The sequence below is a fragment of the Dermacentor variabilis genome, chromosome 3 (genome assembly GCF_050947875.1).
Source record: "Dermacentor variabilis isolate Ectoservices chromosome 3, ASM5094787v1, whole genome shotgun sequence".
Lineage (NCBI taxonomy): Eukaryota > Metazoa > Arthropoda > Arachnida > Ixodida > Ixodidae > Dermacentor > Dermacentor variabilis.
The window spans coordinates 178,596,556-178,620,841 of record NC_134570.1 but is presented as its reverse complement, the minus strand read 5'-3'; the positions used below and the strand labels follow the sequence as shown (position 1 = coordinate 178,620,841).

The 24,286-nt window shown below is 48.2% G+C and overlaps 2 protein-coding genes across 2 annotated transcripts in view; one reads left to right on the top strand and one right to left on the bottom strand.

The window, feature by feature from the left end:
- Positions 1 to 1,094: 1,094 nt before the first annotated feature.
- Positions 1,095 to 24,286, top strand: part of LOC142574341 (uncharacterized) — a 50,524-nt gene continuing 27,332 nt past the window's right edge. Inside the window, exons 1-3 of the mRNA XM_075683449.1 lie at positions 1,095 to 1,173; positions 12,737 to 13,025; positions 14,935 to 15,078. Of these exons, the coding sequence (XP_075539564.1) occupies positions 1,150 to 1,173; positions 12,737 to 13,025; positions 14,935 to 15,078 (457 nt within the window). The 5' untranslated portion in view covers positions 1,095 to 1,149. The remainder of the gene's footprint in view (positions 1,174 to 12,736; positions 13,026 to 14,934; positions 15,079 to 24,286) is intronic.
- Positions 5,184 to 11,160, bottom strand: LOC142573838 (uncharacterized). The gene is made up of 4 exons (XM_075683074.1): positions 11,082 to 11,160; positions 10,603 to 10,727; positions 5,690 to 5,867; positions 5,184 to 5,398 (listed from the first exon to the last, which is right to left on the bottom strand). The coding sequence occupies exons 1-4, from the start codon at positions 11,158 to 11,160 to the stop codon at positions 5,184 to 5,186; spliced, it is 597 nt and encodes a 198-aa protein (XP_075539189.1).

Here is a 24,286-nt window from a genome sequence, read left to right as displayed (position 1 = left end):
GTCTTACCAGTACTCATCTACGGTGCAGAAACCTGAAGGCTTACGAAGAGGGTTCTACTTAAATTGAGGACGACGCAACGAGCTACCGAAAGAAGAATGATGGTTGTAACGTTAAGGGATAAGAAAAGAGCAGATTGGGTGAGGGAACAAACGCGAGTTAATGACATCTTAGTTGAAATCATGAAAAATAAATGGGCATGGGCCGGACATGTAATGAGGAGGGAAGATAACCGATGGTCATTAAGAGTTACGGACTGGATTCCAAGGGAAGGGAAGCGTAGCAGGGGGCGGCAGAAAGTAAGGTGGGCGGATGAGATTAATAAGTTTGCAGGGACGACGTGGCCACAATTAGTACATGACCGGGGTTGTTGGAGAAGTATGGGAGAGGCCTTTGCCCTGCAGTGGGCGTAACCAGGCTGATGATGATGATGATGATGATGATGATACATAACGATAAAACACTTTGTGATTGTTACGCCGCTAACGACTGGTAGTTTTTTTCTATCTGAAAGCGGACACCGCTCAGCATACGTAGAAGCGACGATTGTTAACAGACTAAAGATATCCAGACTCTCGAGCGATCCCAGCACGGGCGTGAAGTACTCACTATGAGGGGGTTGCGTGTTTTTCAAAGAACACTACAGTGGAGAGGATATCACTGATAACGGGAGCGGTTCAGAATATTTCGTCATATTGTTGTTACAGAGTCGCGCATTTACTTCCGAACCGGTTGAATCCGCACTGCGGATACCAAGCCACGCGTGCTCAAATCGCCAGAGCTTTCGGCCTCGATAAGACCACTCCGTTGCGTCGTTTCGAACGGCAAGTGGAACATCATCGCTTAGCGGAGAAGTGCGAGTCTCTGTTACTGCATATCTGAATCGTGCCCACACTTGGTTCGGGCGCTACCGAAAGAGGCGAAGAGATGAGAGTCGCGCCGATGAAACAGGAGATGCCCAGTATCTGCTTACGCTTACGTGTTGGAGAGAGGGAGCTTCCCATCAGAAGGAGGGTCGGGAGGGGGATACAAATGCACGATGCGGAGAGCATGGAATGAGGCAGCAAGGCAGCTTGTCAGTCAAGCTGTGATCGCCTCTACTCTGTACAGTGCAGAAACACACGGGACGGCTGACGCAGGAACCTTCAAGAATGCGGACGAAAAGTTGGACTCTGGTAAGTGTCTCGCACTCACCGCATTCCTTTTGGCGTTGGCTTTCTCCAAGCACATTCTTTAATCAGGATGGCCGCGCTGTAGCGGAAAAGATTCGTGGTAGACTGGAAAATTATTATTAGGAAACTAATCCCACTTCTACATAAAATATTTCTGCAAAAGGCGTCGCCAAAGGAGCTGTGATGGAAGAGAGACATGTTTTCGTTTATGTACGGCAGTTTTCGTAAGAATGCAACATGCTACATATTTCCCTAATGCGGCGTTTGGTTTCAGTATGAGTTTTAATATTCGAACATGTCTCTTTTGTTTTGGAATACAGACACATTATACTCTTTGACAATGCAGGCACACCACAAAAGCGAGATTCACGCTTAGAAATATTCTAACAAACAAAATCTCTATTCACAAAAATATACTTGTTTCACAACAGTTCCTTTTTCGGCAAAGGCAGTTGACCACTGGCGAACAACTCCTAGAAATGTAAAAAAAAAATAAAATGTGTAATTAGTATCAGCATTTTGACCAGTTTGTGTGTTTTCTGTTCAACCGGTTCTAAATTCATTGACATTAGTTTAGGATACAGACCACTAAGGCGATGTTGTGCTCACTACATTTCGCATATTTCTTTGAACCTTTTTTATCTATGAATATTCCAGGAAGCAAAATAAGATTGACAAATAAATTGGCACAGTTAAAGATGATTTATGTTTTATCCGCTTCTTCCTGGCAAAGCTTCAGACACATTCTGCTTTTATGAATTTGTATCGATCGTATTACGGAAGGGATTCTTGTCGCCGTACTCGTATATTCTGACGGTCAATTGCGTGATTCAAAGTTATCGCGGTTATTTGCGCGAAACAGGCAGAAATGAGGCCAGTGAATCACTTTATCTCTCAGCTGCGGAAAATTTCACAACCTTTTCTTTTTCAAAGTTACTTCATGGAAATGTGTAAAGTGAATTTCGGTGTCGCCATCATTCAAAGCATTGTGGCATGGGACGCAGTTAGTACTCAGACGGCAACTCTTCAATTTCCTATATAGCGGTGACAACCTAAGAACAAAAGGTTATCTGTATGCTGTGACACTGAAGAACAATTTGCATAGGTGCGCCATTCAACTTGGGTTGCTTGCTTCCATGACGTCAAGCGGTTTCTTCCGTTTAAAACACGTCATTTCTCCATGAAGATCAGCTTTGTAACACTCGTTTTCGGATGAAACCTGAACATTTGAGGAAATGCTTTTTCCTAACGTAGCTTTGTGGCTTTGAACAACGAGGTTTCATCTTCCAATCAGCCTAGCGTTTACATTAGCAGAGCAACGTCATTAAGCTGTGAGCGAACTCCAGCTGGCTCGGCTCTCTTTCGGAAGGGAAGGTGCACAGCGTACGAGGCGGAGCTCGTACTGCATTCTTAGGTTGTCACCGACTACATATCAACGCATCGCCATGACGGTGAGGAATAAAAACTGCGGAGATCCAACGCACAGGGTCCAATCGATGCGAAGCGAAGCTTTCATGAATGGGCAATTAATGGCGTAAAAGTAAAAGCGATGCCTACAATTGTCTTTATTCGCATCCTATAGGGTATTAATTTTGTGCAATGTTTATATTTATGCACCACGATTGCGCAGCTTTAATGTCATGCACTGTTTATTTATACCGCGTGCTTGCAAGAAAAGTTTAACGAATATGTGAAAAAAGAAATTTCAGAAAGCACGGTTGCAATACAGATGTGGTGTGAGTGCTGGGAACCGTCGGTTGACGGGTGATACGAGGGGAATTGGTCGCGCATTAACAAAATAAAGTAATTTACTTTCGAACTTTTACTTTCGGCAGAGTCATCGTAAGAGCCATACATAAATTTTTGGACCTGAAAAATGCGACCGCCCGCGGAACTGTGGCAAGACGAACTTCGAATATGAGAACACCCGAAAGAGAAACTGCACAGTTGCAGCGCCCTCTTAGAACTCCACCCAGCGGCGAGAAGCCAGCGCTCTGCGACAGCGTGGAGCACGGAACCGGAACGTGCTCGCTGCCCGCCGCTGGGTGACGTAAGCAGAAAGTCGACTCGACAATAATGGCGAGGAACTCTATTAGATGTGCAGCGATTGGGCTTTTTGCGTCAGGTAAGTGGTGGGTACCTGCTAACTATATTAAGGAATGCTCCTTTTTCGAGGCGATATGGTTAGATAAAGGTTGGATTCAACTTCTATAATGTTTGCTTATGAAACGCGTTAAGGCACTGAAAAGGTGAGGAGGGCAAGAATATCAGTATTAGAGTGCTTTGTGAATACGTGCATAAGAAGAGTGTGTCTTTAAAATGCATTTTCTCGCGTTCACAACGCATTCAGTAATAACCCAACTTGAAAAACGCTTATGTACATTAGCTTTCTTTATGCGTCAGCAAGATCTGCGCAGTATATAACGTGCAATGACTTGCTCGGCAACCGACGCAGCAATGTGAATACGAACAGAAGTGTACCGACTATACTGGGATTCGAACAAATGACCATTGGGCACACGGCACTTGAGAGGTTGACGCGCTGGCCGCGGCAGTATCGCGCCGATATGGTACCTGATAATTTGTGACGGTATTGCATGCAACTAATACTGTTCCAGTGGGGGCGTCTGTAAATGAACTTGAGGTGCCACAGCAAGAAATACTGTAGCGTAGAAGCATGACTGTGTGCGTATCCCAATGAGATGTTCATGAGAGGATGGTGGTGTTGGCAGTCAGTCATTTGTATCGACTAAGCGGTAATTGTCGCTGAAGTAATCTGATCGCTTTTATTTTTTACTTTCTCATGACACATGGCGTTCGATGCTTATGGTGGTTTGGCAAATAAACAGCCGGAAGCAGAGCGATGACCGTCGCTTTCAACCTGTAAACTTGTTGAGGAGGGAATACTTGGAGGGTGCCGTCCTTCAGTATTGCGTGATGTGTACACTTCTTAGCCATCTAACACTGAAAACGCCGGTGCTTGAGTTCAATTGAATCTGCTCATTCCAGGCCTGCATACAGTGAACTCCGGCTTAATGCGAAATACTTCTTTCTAATGAGATAAATGTACAGTTACGGGACCGTAGGGCTGTGTGAGCGTTCAGGCTGACAATGTTTGCTAATAACGCACCTTAGGTAACGATGCCGCCATGACTTATCCCCAGAAAGACGCTGCAAGTATCCACTTGTACTGAATGAACATTGTAGCTGTGCCGCGTTTTTTCCCTCGTAGCGGGAACGCGTTGGTGCGATCAGCTGCGAGTAGTATAGCGCCTGAAAACACTGCTTACTAGATGGTGGCATTGTGATCGAAAGGCTGGGAAGCTCGTGTCGTACCACCACTGCCTTTTTACCACTGCGGTTCCGGTACCGGCCGTCGCAGGTGAATGGCCGCCGCACGAGCAAGTGATGTTACATGCACGTGATGTCACATGCATGCTACCTATGGCGGGTCAGAACTGTGATTCAAGCGCACCACCCAGTTGTTTTAACGCGATAGCGTTAAGGAGCTCGTGTCGTAGAAAAGCCAGTGTCGGTGGCGTTGGTCGGGAGGGAAAAATGATGGAAGGCAATTTATAAATAAAAACAACTTGCAAGATGGGCTGGGTGGGAATCGAACCAGGGTCTCCGGAGTGTGAGACGGAGACGTTACCACTCAGCTTTTTCTTTCATTTCTATTGTTTCCATACATAGCAGGCACCATGCACTGAAGCGTTCTTTCTTTGCAGCTTTTCTAACACACACACATATACACAGAGAATTGCACATCTATATAAGTATTCATCTTTGCTGCAGGCGCTTCTGCCACACCTGCCATCGCTTGCAAAACTCATCTTCACCGACCAGCAGCGAACTTGTATGCGCAAAAGGATTACAAAAGTGCGTCCACGCAAATTTTGCGTTTTCTAGAGCTAGGACGTAATCAGTTCGTGATCTCCAAATTGTATACAAACCTGGCAATAACATGGTTTCAACACTGTTGTTATTTTTGTCACCTTCCAGTGTCAGAAATTTTACGTTATCCCAATTTGGTATATCTGCACGTCAAACACAATTCGTATGTTCTGCCAAAATAGTACTGCGTTTACACAAAACAAAAATACGTGCTGCAACGATTCTGGATAGGGACAGAGCGGGCAGTCCGTTGACCACGGCACGAAGAAACCCTTGTCATGTAGCCATGTTTTTACAGGTAGAACTTCGACATGTAATCTAAAAAAAAAAAATCCTTAATCACAGTTTTACAGAATATTTTGGTAGACGCTTGAAAACGTCAGATTCCAACTGGCTTCCGGCTCGAGACCGATATAGTAGTGGTGGGAATAGCATATCTATAGTGTTCCAGTACAGACTCTTACGTTTTACATTTTTAGGTACTCTTGAGAAAAAGGCTGCTCGAAGAAGCGAGCTGTCTGCTCCACCTCCCTGTAGAATTTTAGGGTGCGGGCTCGTGGGACTCCTTGGGCACCTTCGATCTACTCGCCTAAGTACCCCCCTCCTAATTGTTTGAAAGAATGACGTATAATATGTTGGGTTTGGTTTTTGAAAAAAAGGTACCTGTGAACTTTGAGTTTTACCTCTACGTTTACCAGCCCTAAGCCTCTTTTTGCCTTACTTAAGAATAAATTACTGCGCCTTATGCGCTCAAACTGTGACTCCCAAATATATGTTGCGGAAAATCTATGCACTCGATTCACCTGAGCCGGCAAACAGGGCATCACCTGCGCTGAGTATCATATAGCTGGAAAGAACACAGTGTTACACACAAAGGCTCTGTTCATAAGCGGGACCGTTCTCCCGTGCCACTGTTGCGCTTTTGCCGCGAGGGTAACACTTCGAATTGTATTTTGTCCATTCTGTAGGTTGGCACTATCAAAACACACACCGACGTAGCTGATGATTTCAGACGTCCACTTCACCTCTAGGAAGGTTGCTGGTTTTAAGTCCCATGCACCTAACCATGCACCGCGCACTTTTCTGGATTCACTTTAGCACCAGAAACTTTACAAAAGTCCATGACATGCTGCACTCCTTGGCGGATTTCCTCTCTAAGGCACCCACAAGCGTAAGGTCGCCGGCGTAGGCGAGGACTTTCAGAGGAGTATCTGCGAAACTGAAGCCTGTTATGTCGCTGTCGTTCAGAATTGTTCGGCACAGGGGTTCTAAGTACAGAGCAAAAACAACTGGTGACATGGGGCATCGTTGCCTAACAGATCTGTTGAGCTGGATGGTGGGAGTTGTTTGCCCGTTGATTACCAGTCGCGTCGTCACTTGTCTGTAGCAGACAGAAGTCGGTACCCAATGGTCGCAGGCCTTAAGCAAGTTGAAGAGAAAGTCATGTGTTACTCTATCGAAAGCCTTGCTCAAATCCACTTGCAAAACCGCTGCCCTGGATCCATCAACGGAGGTAGCTTCGCACAATATTCTCATCGAATACAGGTTATCACTGATGCGACGTCCTTTGATGCCGTAAGATTGATGGTTGCCTATAACTGATCCCCGGGCAAAGTCCAGCTGTCTAGCTGTAATTTTAGCAAGTATTTTGTAATCGGTCGTAAAAAGACTAATGGGGCGGAAATCGCTCACTGTCGTCACTTGCCTTGACTGCTTCTTTGGCAGTAAAACAGTAAGAACTCGTCGCACAGATAGCGGCAGCAATCCTTGTTTCAAAATGTCATCGTACACGTCGCGTAATATTGGGACTAATTCCGGTGCAAATTTCTTGTAAAAGGCAGTGCTGAGTCCATCCACTCCTGGCGACTTTCTTGGTTTTAACTTCTGTATGGCCCATTCTCTTTCGCTCTCTGATATACACTCATCCGTTTGCTGTTTTGTCCCGTCATCTATGCAGTTTAACGTTGAAGCATACTTTTCCAAGAGTTGACGGTCGCATGTGTTACTTCAGTATTCGAAGAGGTCCTTGTATGCTTGAGAGAAAGCAGCCTCGATGTCATTTTGTGATTTGAGAGTACTGTCTCCGCTCTGCATTGCTTCTATTCTGTTTTTCATGCCGAGCTGTCTTTCTTTTGTCTTGAAAATCTTGAGCGGTTCCTCATTCTCTGCTGTGATTCCGTCCTAGACCGGATCATAGCGCCTTTATATTCCTTCTCCAAGATTGACAGCAGCTGGCCTTTGCACTCTTTGATATCTTCTGTGAGGGTACTCGGGTGACAGTTTTCGGCTTCAATTAGATTTTTGAGAGTTCCTATCAAGCTAAGCTTTTCGCTATTCTCCAGTGCTGCTTTGTCCTGTCCTTTTGCAAGTAGAAACACTTTACATTTTTCCTTTATCTCTTCCCACAATATCGTGTCTACCTTTCGTTCTTTCCTTGATTAGATTCCTAATGCTGCCGAACCTTTCTTTGTCATCCAGCAGACTCATTGAGCTTCCACAATGGCCACTCTTTGTGCCTCTTGTTATTTCCTTTTCTTCAAGTATGGCTTAGACAAATGCATGATCTGAGAATGCAACAGGTTGCACCTTATAACGCACGTTGTACGATGAGAGGTCACTAGACACGTAAAACCGTTCGAGCCTTGAATGAGAGTCACCTTGCCAATGTGTAAAACCGTCATTATCACCTGGCGCAAGTTCGGTAACATCTTGAAAGTCAGTCTCTCAAAAGCTTCCTGAGCTCTGCTAGGCTGTTATCTGGAGATCGCTTTTTCGAACAGTCAGAAGCACGTAAAACACAATTAAAATCTCCGGCAAATATGGTACGGCATGGTGAGTCATGATACTGCCTCAGGCCTGAAAAGAATGCTTTTCGTAGCGATGCGTCATTCGGAGCATGTATGGAAATAAGCTTGTATGGTTCATTCTGGTGCACCAAATCCACACTACATACACAGCCGTTTCGGTCCTTGCCCACTCGGGGTACACTAGTACCGCTGAGTGTTTCTTTACCAAAACTGCCGTCCCTCCACTGTAACCACAAGCAGGAGAAAAATGAAACGAGTAATGGTTGCGAACAAAGTGGTCCATTTCTTCCAACTGCACACTCGATGAAAATTTTGTCTCCTGAATAAACGCAATGTCAACATATTCTTGCAGTAGCAGATTTAGAAAGCACTGCTTCCTCTTGCGTGCGACCAAGCTCACGCAGTTAAAGGTTGCTATCTTTAAGTGAGCCATAGTGATAAAACTGCCAATACTCCGCCCAATGATGCATAACTTTGAGGCGTGATCTTTACAGGTCACAAGGAGCGCTTGTGACGTTTTTCCACGGGCGGTATCCGAGGAGCCGTGGTAACACGGTTCCTCTTCATGGCCGCTTTCGATTTTACTTGTTGCACCATGCTTCTCATATCTGTAATACTCCCAGACGTGCCTTCATCTTCGTCCGAACCGAGCTCAGGCATCCTTGTAGCCCTATTGCTTGCGTCCTCCGGCTCGGAATCCAGAGAATCGTACGCCTCTGGCGTCTCCGCTTCCATCGGAAGGTTCGGGGCTTCAGACGCCGCTGGCGTCTTGGGACGTTCTGCTCCTAAGTCCACAATCTCTGCTTCTATCGAAGATATTACCAATATGGCCATGCAATCTTTCCTAAGCCCTGTAAGGGCCTCACGAAGGCGGATGAGCGTTTACTCCTTCGCCTCTATACTAAAACACTGTTGTGCCCGGCAATCCAAAAACATTTCGACCCTGCGTGCACAGGGAAGTGCCCGCACTGTGAGGAAAAATCTTCGGACATTTTCCACATGGTGTGGGCATGCCAATCAACCCCTCACCTTCCCCCTATACCCAACCCTACCCGGGAGGACTCGGAGGCGGCCCTGCTCGGCTGCTCCGACCTGGCGAGCCAGAAGGCCCTGGTCGGCCGTGCCCGAGCCGCGGCTACAGCCAATGGGTGCCTGTAATGAGGTGCCCACCTAGTTTCTATAAGGAACGGCCCCTTAAGGACTGCTCCACACGCTCCTTGTAAATACTTCAAACAATAAAGTTTTTCAGTCAGTCAGTCAGTCGAAGATATTGCGTCGTCAGACGCCACGGGCGCCTCCGGGCGTTCTAGTTCTGCTGGGTAGATCACTTCAGACGCCGTCGGTGATGGTGGTGGTGGTGAAAAGCATTTATTGGGCTATATATACAGGGAGGTGCTCGGGGAGAGACCTCTAGTTGATCGCGCCCCTTGCAATACTGGGCGGAGTCTCTCATTCTGGGACCCCGTTGGTCTTGAACGCTACGCAGGTCCGCCGAACTATGGCTTGTTGGGCCGATAGTTCCTGGCAGACGAGTAGGGCCGCCTCCCAGTCCTCTCGGGCAGGACAAGGGGTGATAGGGGGGAGAGAAGCATTTTGCATTTGCATACATGCCCAAACCATGTGGAAGGTGTCGGCCACCTCCCCACAGAATGAGCAGCGGCCGTCAAAAGGAGGCTCAAAGTGCTTGACAACCGCCGGGCACAGCAAGGTGTTTGTAAAGAGCCTAAGAAGAATTCGTTCGCCAGCTTTACCCAGTCCCTTCATAGGAACTGGGTAACGGCGGTGTTCGGCACGATAGTGCTCAGTAATGTCTTTAAAAGAAAGAAGAGGGCTGTGTTCTGGGTCAAGGTCCTCCCAAGTGATGCCTGGTGCCCGGTAAGTGAGTGCGCGGGCTGCCTCATGGGCGGCTTCGTTACCTGGCATGCCTTGGTGGCCGGGGACCCATATTATTGAGCGATGAGTTGAATCGCAGTCGCGAATACAGCGGCGAAGAATTTTGTCAGCGAGAGGAGTGATCCATCCCAATTGAAAGTTACGACAGGCTCCACGGGAATCTGTGAGGATCAATTTAGAGTCGGGATGGGAGGCTGCGAGGGCGATCGCCACCTTCTCCGCATGCGTTGAGCTGGGTGCTTTGAACGAGAGGCCGTCCACTTGTCTTTCCTCGTGTACGATTGCAGCCGTATACTATCCCCCCCTTGGAGTGGTTGGGGCCTGCAATATCGACGTAGAAGACGTGTTTCTTAGAGCCATTGTGGCGGTGCAGGGCATCCGCCCGCGCCTGGCGCCGGCCATTATGGTCCTCCTTGTTCATCTTAGTTGGAAAGGGTCGAACGTAGAGGGCGCGTTTCCACAGTTCGGGCACTCGAACCCTTTCCATCGTATGGTGGTCATGTTTAATATGTAACCGGTCTAAGAGGCGGCGACCGGACACGATCTGGGCGAGACGCGTGTATTGGTTAACGAGATGCGCCTCGCGATGTTCCCGATAGGTGTTTACCACCCCCAACGCGAGAAGACGCGCGTTGGAAGCGGAGATCGGGAGGTCGAGGGCTCTCTTGAACATTTTGCGGAGTACTACCTCCAAGAAATCTTCGTCATGTTTCCGTAAGCGTAGGTATGGGGTCTAGTACAGTACTCTACTAGTTACGAAGGCATGTGCGAGCCGCACCGCATTTTTATTTCGCAACCCTCCTCGCTTGTTGGAAACGCGGCGAACCATCCCGCCCACCTGGTCGCCGACCTTGAGGAGTTTGGCAAGAGTTGTGCCTGCCTTGAGGTGTTGATTAATGAAGAGACCGAGTATTCGAATCTCCTCCACTTCTTGGATGGGGCCACTGGCGAGAGAAAGCTGAACTGAAATTTTGCATTTCGGGGAAGTTCGAATATGCACAAATTGAGACTTGAACGGGGAGTATTGGAGGCCGCAGTACGTGGCATAGTGGTCTACTATGGTCGCCGCTGCTTGCAGACATTCCTCCATCTCTCCTATGTTTCCCGTAGTATGCGACTCCATAGGCACTGAAGGGCACTGAACTTGAAACACTACAGTGCAATCTTCTTCGGGCTCCCCTCAGATTTTATCCGTTGTTACAGAGACAACAGGTGATACAAATACCACAGCCTTGACTGGAGAGTCGGCCTCCTTGGTTTCTTTTTGCGTGGTTGGTGTTGCAGGCTCAGTTACCCACGAGGAAAGATTAATGTTACGAGGCTGGAATGTTTCTACAGCTTCATCATCGTCCATGAGCGCATCTGTGTCGTCGTTCTTGCCGTCTTCCCGCGTCATGGTAGCGTACGTTTTCCTGCAGTCGTCAGCTTCATGACCAAATTTGTGGCATGCAGAACACCGCGGGATACGACAATCCTTTCTTATATGGCCCGATTTCTTACATCTCAGACACAGGGGTGGTCGTCCAGGCACAATTACAGGAGTGTTGCTGCCCTGAATACGAATCTGATGCGGGAGCGATTCGACAGTAAATCCATGTTTCAGTCTGAAATTCACCGACCTAGATGAGGTTTGCGCTCCCTTGAATTTTCCGGTCAGCCACGTTTCTCTACTCATTTCTTCAATTTTCCCCTATGGTTCCAGCGCTTTGCGTACGGCGTCGTCACTTATATGGTAAGGAAGCCAATGAAGTTTGACTCTCACCTGACTGTCGTTGGGATCGATGACACGGCATCTTTTACCTTGGATGCGCAGTTCCTTTGCATCTACGAGCACTTGTTTTGCGGCCATGGAATATGTCGTTAGCGCCCAGACATGATTCATCTGGTAGGCACCGATCGACGCCACATCCTTGACTACTTGTAGGCGCTCAATTTCTTCTTCGAACTCGTTGATTCGGTAGGGCTTGGCAGACACATCACAATGAAGAAATACAGTGTTCAGGGAAGCGTTTCCAGTTGGCAGTTGGGGCAGAATAACCTTGTAATCCTCAGCAGATACCGTAGAACCACGGCCTGAAGCCGCTGACACCGCTCGGAGAGCACATGATCCCAGCGTCCGACGCGCACGAGAGCCGACGAAAGAATGAGACGCCACCACTCAGCCCTGAGTTCGATGCTTCAAAGCGGGACAAAAACGCCTCTAGTGAATGCGGTGTTGCCTTAAAAACGTGCCGCGGAAAGTTATGCTGCCGTGTATATCGGTAATTATGAGCATGTAAATTACAGAAGTCGCAGTTAAACGCGTAGCGAACTACGTTTCCGCTGCATTTCTTCTGCGCTTGGCGCGCACGCAGAGCAATCTCGCGGCAAACACAGAAGACCCGCTCCTCGCAATGTACGGCGCTGCCCCGACAGCTAGCGCGCCACTCGCCCGCGCGACGCGGCTCCTCTTTCCGCACACAGCGCGATTTCTAGGTGCAGTGTCCGATGCGGAACGCCTCTGACGTGATCGCTGCGCCGTAGTGCGTCTGGTGGGAAAGCGTCCCGTGCGATTTGTGTCGGGCTGCTGGCGAGGAGAGCTCCCAAGCGAGATAGAGGACGATACCATCGAGGCGTCAGCCCCATGATCGCGTCCGCCTTGATGACGCGTCGCGGCCCGGCTGTCTGTGCCGATGGCGGCGTTTAGCTCGCGTAGATCATTTATCCCTCTGAGGCACCGAGTTCTTTGGTTCGTTCCACTTGCTCAGGCGCACGATTCGTCTTTGTGTGACTCAAGAGCATGCCGAGCGAATGAATGGGCGGTGCGAACGGGGTGCAATAACGCTATCGCGTTCCGCTCTTGAAGGCGCAGCTTAAACGTCCTCAAATTTTTTATTGCTCTGCTCCGTGGTTCGGCGTGCCTACCCACGCCTTCATTTTCAACGCCTAACCTAAGGTGATAGTTTCTGAGTCGTTGCTTTGATTGGTCGCAGGACCCTTGGGACGAGCCCTTGAAGACCGTAGCCAAGAGCGATGAGTCGGCGGAGAAAAAGGAGGAGGCAGCGGATGCCGGAAGTTCTGCGCATGCCGCGCCCTCTGCCGGCCCCGACGGTGGCCTAAGCTGGTTTATCGCTGCGCTCTGCTTTCTGGTGAACCTGCTGTTCTCTTCCTTCTTCCGCTGCGGCGGTCTCTTCTTCACCTCGATCATGATCACGTACGAGGCAACACGTGGCTATGCTTCCCTTCCGTTGGGCATGTACAGCGGATTCGCCAACCTATCTGGTGAGACGGAGCTTTGGACGCATTATACGGCCGCCAAGTGGAGATTGCCTCTGATTAACACTCCTCTATCTTTTTTTGTGTTCTTCTGTTACCTCGCTTTGCCTAGAGGATGAAATATTACCTTAGAGGTCATTGTGCTCTATAGTTGCAAGAAACTGTTATGTGTAACACGCGTGTGTGTGTGTGGCGAGGGGGGGCGGGTGGAGCGTTGGGTGACACTGCTGTTGAGTGTGAGTGGAGGTGGCAGGGTGTTTGTGTTCCCCCGACTTGAAGCCACGCTTAAGTTCTACGTTTCTAATATAAAGCCGCAAAGATGCGCTGGCGCTATTGCTATCGCTAAAGTTGTGTTAGCTGGCGTCCACTGATGCCGTGCGGAGCCTGCATAAATATATGGCAGCTAATCTTGCGTACAAGACACCACAGTGATTCGTATTGCTCTAATAACGTTTTTTGTTACAGCTAGAAAGCACTCGTATAGGCATAGTATCTCCGCTCTTCGCAATCTTCGCTGACAAAGATGGAATGCTGTCAGAACTGCAGGGAAAAAAAGAGAAATAAACAGCGAAAATAAGCTTTGTCGTATACTTTAGCTAATGACAAGGTTGGTCAATTTCTGCAACCGCTTCAGTGTGCTTTTAAACATTTTAACAAACCAACGCGCCACAGGAAATACCTAAGCACTAAGTCAGGGGCTTTAGGCCAGCCAGCCTTTTATAACATTTAACAATGATAAATTAATGTATGCTTTGGATTGTGAGTTACGATTACTCTGCCCTGCTGTGAATATAGCTTATTTCCTGTGCGCCTGTCACGTGACGAATTAGGTCGCATGTGTATGCTCACCAAAAAATTGCATATGTATCTATATGTCCGTGTCTGTTTGTATGCTTCACGCAAAATGAATGGTCTGCACTTGTATTCTGTTTTAGCGCAAGTGGCGTACACCTGCCATGGATTCTGCCAAGAGTTATTTGTACAAAATGGGTTCAAGAGGTTCACAATATAGAAATACTGATGTGCTGAGGAAAGACGGATTGTTGAACAGATAGTTCATTCTCAAATATTTTACTGCCAGCCAACTGAAATGTAATAGATATCGAAATGAGATAACAAATTAATTTTTTAAAGAAGAGGAACCATGTGAGTCAATACATAGATATCTGATAGCCTTGCAAAACATTCGAATCGCTGTTCCCCAACCTGATTGTTCCAAAGCAAAGCCGCACAGGAATTAATACTGATGAACTCTGCGCTATTTTCTGGTTTATGAATATGAATGAGCTATAGCCCTTGCTGCCAACCTGCGGTGCACAGGACAGTGCTGGAAAAATGATAACTAATAAAAACGCACTAGTTAGTATACCTTATCGAAGTGATTGCAGCGCAGACATGAAGGACGAATAGCAAGGGCGCCTGCATCTCTTAATGTTATTCGTCCTTCGTCTGTTTCTGCGCTGTACTCCTTCAGTAAGGGGAAAGGGATTGGTGCATCGGCTGAACTTACCTCCACGTGCTAAACCGACGTCACAGAGCTGCTTTCCTAGTGCTTCCATGCTCCACCACTGTTGCATTTTGTGTGCCGCCCTCAATAGCTTGTTACGGCACCCGGTGATCCTTCGAATCGAATATTTAGACACGCGGTCAGGTAATCGCTTGCTAGCGCAAGCGGTACAAAGGAAACTTTGGCAAAATGGGTAAGTGTTCATTATTATACCTTACACAAAAGACAAGGACAGAGGCTAGTTAAGAGCCCCTATTTGTTAACCTGTCCCTGTCCTCGTCATTGCTGCGTGCTGCTGTGCGATAAGGTGCTTCAGCGGTGGAATCAATCGCGTGGCAGAACAGAGAAGATAGACGCGTTAATTTGGGCGATTGTGGTGCGCTTTCAAGGCTGTTCTTTGTATCGCAGGTCTCGTTGCGGGGCCACTAATCCACTGGTTTGGCGTGCGGGTGGCGGCCGTGCTGGGCGGTTTCGTGATGGCCATGGGCTGCATGATTTCGTACTTTGCTACCGGCATACCTTTCCTCGTCGGTTCCCTGGGAGTTCTTGCTGGTGAGAACGTTTCCATTCGAGCTCGTGAAAAGAACATTTATCGCTTTATTCAGGAGCCTTTGACGTTATACAATATACTTATCCTTATAAGTTATACTGAAGTCGGAGGCAAATCATCGTCAGCCAGTAGGTTAGCTTTCCCCACTAACAAAGGACCTTATAAAGAAACGGCAAGGCATGAAAGTGTTCGACTCAGATAGAATGCGCTGAACTGCCTGAACAGATGAAGAAAAATAAAGTAAACGATGTTCGAAATTATAACGTGGGAAATAGTCAGCAAGCAGTGAAAGATGGCCACAGCATGGAATCAGTGAGAAGAAAACTCGGCATAGGACAAGGCGAGATGTATACACTGTAACGTAACCAACGTAATATCATCAACAATTTCAATGATATAGTAAAAGCCGCAGAATTCTATACTCACCTCTACAGCACCCAGAGTAACTAGCTGCCTTCATCCGACGTAGTGATCAACACAATACAGAGGCTCCTTCATTACCTAGCGATCCAGTTAGGAGAGGCTTGCAAGACATGACCCAGAGAAAGTCAGCATGACGAGATCGAGTAACAGTAGATTTTATCAAAGATGGAGGTTATATCATGGCTGAAAGTTTGCGGCCATTTATACGCAATGCCTCAGGGCTTCAAGTGTACCACACAGCTCGAAGAATGTCAACATTGGCTCGTTAGCTTGCTCTCAGTATTACACTAAATATTCACCAAGTCAATTTGCAAAAGAATCAAGGCAACATTTCACTTAAGCAACCTAGAGAACAGGATGGCTTGAGAAAAGTGATATTCTACAATGGATCAAATTCATGTCATCAATCAGGTAATGAAGAAATCAGTGCAGTAAAATCAACCTCTCTATGTGACTTTCATAGATTATGAAAAGGAATTTGATTCAGTACGGATACCAGTAGTCATAGACACATTACCTAATCAAGGAGTACAACAGACATAAGTGAATATTCTGGGAAATATCTACAGATATACTGCAGCTACCTTGGTTAACCAGAAGAAAAGTAGAAAGTTATCAATCAAGAACAGGTGAGGCTAGGAGACGCAATCTCTCCCATGCTATTCAATGCATGCTTAAAATATTAGTGTCATTAGAGCGGGGAGGCTTAGGAATGAGGTTCAACGGCGAATATTTCAGCAACTTTCGGTTTGCAGATACAGCGATTTATTGAGGACTTTAACAGAGAAAGTGTAAGAGCGGGCTTTAAGATTATCATGCAGAAGATAAAGACATAGGCACTCACTACGGGGGCAGAGGGTTTGAGGGCTTCTTGCGCCTCCTCCCCCCCCCTCCGGAGCTTAGCGATGGGGTCCAGGGTCATCGTGTATTCGTTTGCACGTTTTTGGGCAAATTGACAGAAGAACTACCGTTGCCTAAATGTTGAAAGAACTCTACAGCCTTAAATTACCGCGGCTATATAGATTTATCTCGCATCAACAAAGAAGAAGGATGACGACACCATGAGGTTTGATCCAGTTCATCATCAGAGATTCTCACTGGCAACGGCAGCTATGGTATCGTCTACTGTTCCAAGGCTGTGCGGAATCATATCAACGGCCACTTATTAAATGCAGGTGCTTGTTTCGTGCCCGCTCCCTTCGAAGACCTCGAACCTTTCCTGAACACCTTAATCAACACTACCCAAAAAACCAACTATGAACTTACCTTTAAGAGTAAGCCCAGTGGAGACTACAGGTCATCCTTGTGAATATAAATAAAGTGTTTATAGAAAAATAAATCGGACTCAGAGATTCATAACAAACTCCACAGCATTATACCAACCTGGAGCGAAAGGCGGAGGGCCAGACATTGGGAACGCTTCTGCGAGTTGGTCTTGTGCCTTCCGGGAAGTGGCCACACACACACATAAACCACAGGCACCACCTAAGAAGGGGGGACCTACCGGTCTGTGAAAAGTACTCGGACACCTTATAATCGATACGTTACGGCGAGTTTTTCCCACAGTCTCTATGAGCTACAAGTCAGCTTTGGTAGCTGTGTGCGAACCTTATGTTACTTCTGTTTGCGTGTTACTGTTCTGTTTTTTGAAGTCATATAAATCAAGTTTTGTTTCTCAGTGTGTCGTCCGTCCATCGTCTGCAAGTCTGTTTGCGGCACGTTCCACGCCAAATCAGTGTCGAAGTGAAGAATGAAGAACCGTGAACTTTCTTCGACCTATTCCTTCTTTGCATGTACAGATTGCAACACTCTTAGCACGCACAAACAATTGGCCTTTTTGTTTTGTTTCTACATCGAAGCTGTTTACCTCTAGCCCTGGTATGAATGAGCCGCATGTGTGCTCTCGAAAGGCGGGAGGGATATCTGGGCTGGCACAGAAACACCTTGCGCCAAAGCCAAAATTATCATGAATGCTCTGCAGAACACGACTGTAACTCTTTTTTATTAAATCTATCCCCACAAAATTATATCACAATTAGCTGCTAAGACGACTCTATCATTACGACAAGCTTTATTTAGTTCTCATAATTACGTAAAGTCGTAAAGTTGTGGAATTCCCGTCTGCCTTCAATGCATGGGCTACTACGGGATGGAGACGGACAGCCCCACGTTTGTCTGCTGGGGTAAAACTTTAGTCATTCCGTGTTTCATTGAGATAATTCACTAAGTATGCTCAGTCACAAATTACAAACAAACGTGTTTTGTTTCGTTAACCGCTTTAGACTGTACCCCGGTTAATAGTATTTTCTTTCGTGCACTCCTTCGGTTTTGCTGTCCTACCAGTTCACACCATGGACTGGGGCCGAATTGGGGAGCACAAAGACAACTTCGCTAGCATTCGATCTTAACAGAGTGGATTGGCCCCCAATTTTTAAGCTGTCTATGTCTAAGATCTGAAAAAAAAATCTCCGAGATGTTTACAAAAAAAAAAAAAAACAATGCGCCGGAGTGGTCAGTCGTCCGCTTCCGTGTGATATTATCAGTCGCAGTGGTCGCTCTGAATGTACCTTTCTTAGGGCGGGCAAGTGGAGAGGGAGGGACAAGGAGGAGGGGGAGCGGACGAATTGTCGATTGTTATCTCGCTCGCTCGTTCGTCGCGGGGAGTGTTGGGAAAGGGCGTGTGCACTTGGAGAAGCGCCCTCCCCCAGCCTTTCCCGCGATGACGGCAAATTCATTGTATCCTTCCTGCTGGAACTGTGTGTAATTGAGTGCTACATGGACGTCAATGTGCCTACCACACGTGACCGGCCGTTTATAGATTTGTTGGGAGCTCGGTTTAGCAGACAGAAGGAATACACCTTTCGACAGCTTGAGAACGGAGGGTCAACAGGACTTTATTGAAAAGCAAAAGCAGGTTTGCCGAGATGCTGTAGTGGCGTCTCAGTCCGGGGAGCGGCTTCAATTACAAGAAAGAGCAGGGGGTAATGACTCCCAAGGCGAGAGACACCGGCTTTCCGAGAAGCGTGAAGAAAGAAGGGACGGACAGTCGTTACAACACCCTCACCCCTCCCCATCTAGAATGCTGGAGGTTTAGGGATGGATGGAGAAGGAAATGAAGAGTTAATGTTCAAGATAGGCTGGTTTCACGCGGTCGCACGACACTGTCTCTTCTTTGCCGCGAACGTCGACCTTCAAGGTCTTGTCTGAACACAAAACCACATGAAAGGAGCCTTCATAGGAAGGAGTCATGGGTGGCTTGATAGAGTCGCGTTTCAGGAAGACATGCGTGGTTGTCGGGAAACTAAACACATGCTGCCTGCGGGCGATAGGTAAGGCTGTAAGCCGAAGCTGGTCGAGGCAGGATGTAGCCTCTCTAAGTGTGTGCGCCCGCTGGTGGAGTGCCCTGGTAAGTGTCGAAAAAGTGGCTTGGAACGCGGATTGATGATTCATAGAGCATCTAGGATGCGCTGACTCTGAGGTCATCCTTGATTGTTGTTCGCAGCCACAGTAGTATTAGGGGTAGCCTTTCCACCCAGTGTTGTCTTTTGAGCGTAGCGGTCAGTGACGCCTTCATTTGTCGGCTAAGACATTAGACCATGCTGTTTCTCTGTGGGTGTTAAGCCGTGGCGTTATGATGGTGCGTGCCGAGCAATCTCGTCAGGGCAGAAAAAAACGAGCTTTAGAATTGCCGTGCTCGGTCAGTAGTTATACGCAAAGGACAAACGTACCGCGACACCCACGTAGCAACAAATCATTCCACCACTGTTTCGGCCGTGATGTCTTGTAGACGGGTCCCCTCAGGTCACCTTGAGTACTCGTCGAAACACGTGAGGAGGTACTTGAATGCTTGGCAGGGCGGAAGTGGCTCCACGGCTCTCTGGTGGTCGAAACGGCTGCACCGCTGAACGCGTGTGCCGGATCACTTTCACGGCGTGGCAGGCTTGGCAGCTTCCTGCCTAGCTTCAAATATCTTTGTTGATCCGTGGCCAGACAAATCGGTCCGGGTTCAGCTTCTACGTTGTTCTGATGCCGGGGCGGCTCAGCCCGTGCAGCCCGAATATTGGCTGCCGAAAATGACGGGGCAGGAACGGACGAGGAGCTGCCTGCGATGTGTCGCACGTGACCAGTATTGTTGTGTAGGGAAGCGGCACCTCCGCAAGCTGGAACGACGAGCCTTGTTCCCGCAAATGGCGCAGCTTCAAGTCGTTTTGATGGTCGGCGGCTAGAGCTAGAAAATCCCAATGACTAGCAGGCACAGCACCGATGCGCGACAGTGTGTCCGCTGCCTGACTTTCGGTCCCAGAGATATGGCGGGTGTCCGTAGAAAATTTGTAAATAACTGAAAGTTCCAGAAGCTCATGTTCTGAGTACGAGGAGGTGTTGTTCTTGAAAACGAAAGTTAACGGCTTGTACTCAGTCAATATGTAAAAGCTACAGCCTTCAAGAAAAAAAGAAACGTAAATGCTTGACAGCGCAATTGATGGCCAAAATCTCTCTTCCTAAGGGGCTGTAGTGTGCCTCTGTAGCTTTCAGGCGCTTTCAGAAGAAGCGCAGCGGCTTCTGGTCTATGTCATCGTGCTCTTGCAGTACTGCACCCATTGGCGCGTCGGGCAACGGATGAGTCAGCAACACTGCAGTCGCCAACCGCATTTAGTCTTCCTGAAAGGAGTGGTCGTGCTCCGATGACCAGTGGAAGGTAGTCGGGTTCTTGGAGTCACGAAGCAACAGATCAGTAAGCGGCTGAAGAACTTGCGCACGATGATATGAAGCGCCTGTGAAAATTTATGGGCTGCATAAACTCGCGTAACTTTCAGAAGCAGGTTGGAGAAGGGTAGTCCTCGATTGCCTGCACCATTGATTCCGGTGGCCTGATGCCTTGGGGTGAAATGTGACGGCCAACGTAAACCATGGCGTCAACTACAAACATGCATTTCTGGGTCCTTAGGACCAGGCCATGTGCCATCCGGTCGCTCAAATAGAAGGTGAATGTGCTATTTGTGCTCTTCCTGTGTGCGACTTGCCACACGAATGTGGTTAAGGTACAAGAAAATCAACGGGAGTGCGCGCTTAACCACTTCCGGGAACTTTTAAAAAGTTTGCGCCTCATTCTTCAAACCGTAAGGCATACGGACAAACTCAAGTCGGCCAAATGGAGTAGTGATTGCTGCCTTTAGAGCGTCGCTGGGGTCGACAGAAATTTGGCCGTCAGCGGTAATCAAATCGATCTTTCCGTATACTTTCGTTCCTGCAAGATGACCGCTGAAGCCGTGTATGTAGGGAAGGGGATATTGACCCGGACTACGTAGTGAAGGCATTGAAAGCTCGGTAACCAACAGAAAGCCGCCAGTCGCCACGCTCCTGCTTTGGAACCTGATGGAGAGGTGAGGACCAATTGTTCGAGGCAGGACAAATAACGCTGAGGGAGACTTCCAACCGGCGTCCAGCAAGCCTCCCTGGCTGTGCGGCGACAAGTGGGCGGTGGTAGTGACATGATGTGTCACCGTGTGTTTCGCGGGCAGCGTATCGTTTCAGGGCTTCCTTTCGTGCTACCTTTCCTTCTTGTCGTACATTGAGGCCGGCAGAAACCTACAGATGCCAGATGAGGCGAGGTTGGACTGCAGGCAAAACACATTGAGGGACGTCGCGTTATCCTTTAGGCGCTGATCTCGAACACTCATATCTAGGTTAAAATGGCTGAGTAAGTCCGCTCCCAGCATGGCAAAGCTAACATCGGTGATCACAAACAGCCATCTGTGCAAGCGCCGGTGTCCGTTGACTGGCGTCATTGTCCGGAGCTCACACGACGCGATGGCAGTGAGCGTGGACCTGTACTCGCCACATTGGCGATATGCTGCCGTGGCGGGAACGATGGATACCTCGGCTTCGGTGTCGACGAGGAGGCGGGGGCTGATGATGCCGTCGACTACGAAGAATAGGTGGCTTACTCGAGGGCCGATGTCGCATGCCACCGTTAGCGACTGGCCGGTCCGTTTCCCGTTCATGAACAGGGCTGAGTGCAGTGGCTTGCTTGCTCGGTAATGCGATGGCGGTACCAGCACAACTGCCGCAGCGAGTTTCTAGGTGCGCTGTGCAACTGTGAAGCTGAATGGTTGCGAAGAAGTTGGTAATGAGCGTTGCCGCGTGTTGTCAGCTTCTGAAGTGCACTGGTAAGGCGGTCGACTGTTTTCTCCTGACGCCAGAGTCAGTCTCCTGGCTCTGAGACCCTCGCAGCACCGATAGGTAGCCGTGCCGAAGACGAGCCGTCGCAGATGCGGACAGCGAGTGCAGCTAGCCGATAGAGACTCATATCGTTGGAACCCGCTAGTACCTTGCGTACGGACTGTGGGAGGCGTTCCAAGAACAACTTGGGCAGAATTGGAAGCTGGCTCTCGTATGCGCGATCCTCACCAAGTAGCTGACGCAACAGGTGCATCGGTTGTGACGGTCGTTGGTCACCGAGTTCCTCGAAGAAGAGCTGCTGGAGCCTACTCCGTTGCGATAGCTCGAAGCGCTGCAAGACCGTGCGTTTCATGTTGTTGTATGCTGTGGCCGAAGGCGTACACGCCAGCAAGTCGTCTACTGCATGGCCGTTGTCGGAGGGTAGCGCGGCAACGACGTGCAGGTATTTTGCTGTCCGTGAAGTCTTGCGCCGGAGTTAAAAACGGGCCTCTACTTGCGTACACCGAACTCGGGGATTCTTGAGCCAAAAGCGAAGTTGAAACGTTGCGGCGATAACAAGGGGCGCAATCGGGGCGTCGTCTCTTTCAGCAGGAGTAGAAGCAGCATCTTTCGTGGCTAGTGTTCGAAAAAAAAGGTTGGCAGCTGGGTTTAGCGGAAGCAAGGAATACACGTTTTGACAGCTTGAGAACGGAGATTCAAGTGCCTTTTATCCAAATGTAAAAACAGCTTTGCCGAGTGGCTATGATGGTGTTTTAGTTGGTCCGTGGAGCTGCCTCGATTCCAAGAAAGAGCAGGAGTAATCACCTCGAAGACGAGGGACACCGGCTTCCCGAGAAGCGTGGAGAAGGAAGGGACGGACAGTCGCTACAGATTTAATCTTTTGCAAGAACGTATCTCTCATAGAAGTACAACCGATCACGGTGTACTACAGCGACCACAAAGCGATGGTCACTATGGTAACGAATGAGAGAAAATAAAGACGATAATAACCACAAATTTACGTGTATGTGTCTGTAGACAATCAATATAGCAATAAGCATTTAAATCAATGTAGTTGTCATATGGTCATCCCTATAAAGTGTCGCTGGTTATCCTTATTCACAGAGTGAAATGGCATTAAATTCTTTTCTCCTAAAGCCGGTACACGTTTTTGGAACTTAATTCTTTGGTGGTATTACCTTGCTTGTATGGTATTCCAGGAAACCGCGAAAAAAGATGGACGGATGTCTCATGAACAGACTTCAGAAAAATGATGACGAAAGCACACGCGATCCACCCGATGTGGGACCATCGGCGTCCGCTTCGGAACCTACCGATGTTTGCCTTACCGGCACAAGCTGTAACCAGTGCCTCCGCACACGTACGAATTGTTTGTGAAGATCCAGTCCCTAGCGCTAAAGCGCAAAAGGGACATTACCGACCAGCTTGGAAACATGCGTACAAATGGCTCCTGTATGACGCGGCAGTGGTCAAAGTAATTTGCGAGACTTGTCGCCCTGCTTGTGAGGTGAACATTTACCTTCCGAATACTTCCAGGGATAAGGAATCTCGCGTGACGTTTGTGAAAAATGTTTGTTTAACTGTATTGAAGCTCTATTAAGATTTAAAGTCATGAGGCCTCGAATCTACACCGCGTGGCCATAAGAGGAACCGCAGCTGTGGAAATGGGGGTGACTGCAGCAATTATTGTGTAACTGGGAAGCAAAAAGAAGTGAAAGACTCAAACTAAAGCGCTGATGGCGACATCATCTTCATTGCAGTACCTAACGTACCAGGGATTGGCAGTGCTGATCATGATAATGCAGAAAGCAACCTAAGACTACGTCTGGAACTTCGCGCCAATGACATTCTATAACTGCAATCACGGCTTTCTTGAACCAACGACAAGGGTCTCTTGAGAATATCTGGTTTTACGTGCCAGTACCACGATATGGTTATGAGGCACGCCGTAGCGTGGGACTCAGGAGTAATTTTGACCATCTGGGGTTGCTTAACGTTCATTCAAATCAAAGTACAAGGGTGTTTGTGCATTTGGCCCTATGGAAATGTGGCCGTCCCGGCCGGGATTTTTTCCCGCGACCTCGTGGTTAGCAGCGAAACACCAAAGCCACTAAGGAAGCACAATAGGTCAACAAGTGGCTATCCTACGACATTTTAAACGAAATGTCAAACGTTCTGGCTCATGACGCTCTCTGCTCACTAGTAAATGAGGTTCGTGAAGCGGAGCCCTATGCCTTGATCATGGATGAGACAGCGGACATATGGGCCAAGGAGCAAGTCTCGATCCGATTTCGTATTTTCCAAAAGAACTTCGAAGCACATCAGCTGTTCTGTGGATTTTATAGAATTGCGGACGCCAGAGCGGCCTATCGTTCTGCCATTCTAAAGGATGTTCTCTGCCGTTTTAACCTTACATTGACAATTGTTATGGGCAATGTTAAGATGGCGCTGCAAATATGAGAGGGCAGCATAGTAGGCTACAAACCCTGGTACAACAGGAGGAGACGCGAACGCTGTACGTACCATGTCTTGCGCACATACTTAGCCTGATGCTGCAGGACTGGGTCAGGAAGTGGAAATTTGTCGCGATCTCTTGGGCATGATATC

Bases quoted from the DNA above. Each gene is read 5' to 3' on its own strand.
- LOC142573838 (XM_075683074.1), bottom strand. From the start codon at position 11,160: ATGACGCGGGAAGACGGCAAGAACGACGACACAGATGCGCTCATGGAC. The intron at 5,868-10,602 runs GTGGGCGGGATG...TTGCCGGCTCAG, and splicing joins TCCTCAAGGTCGGCGACCAG to GTGAATCGAGTGCATAGATT. The intron at 5,399-5,689 runs GTCATTCTTTCA...ACTGTGATTAAG, and splicing joins CCAAACCCAACATATTATAC to GATTTTTTTTTTTTAGATTA.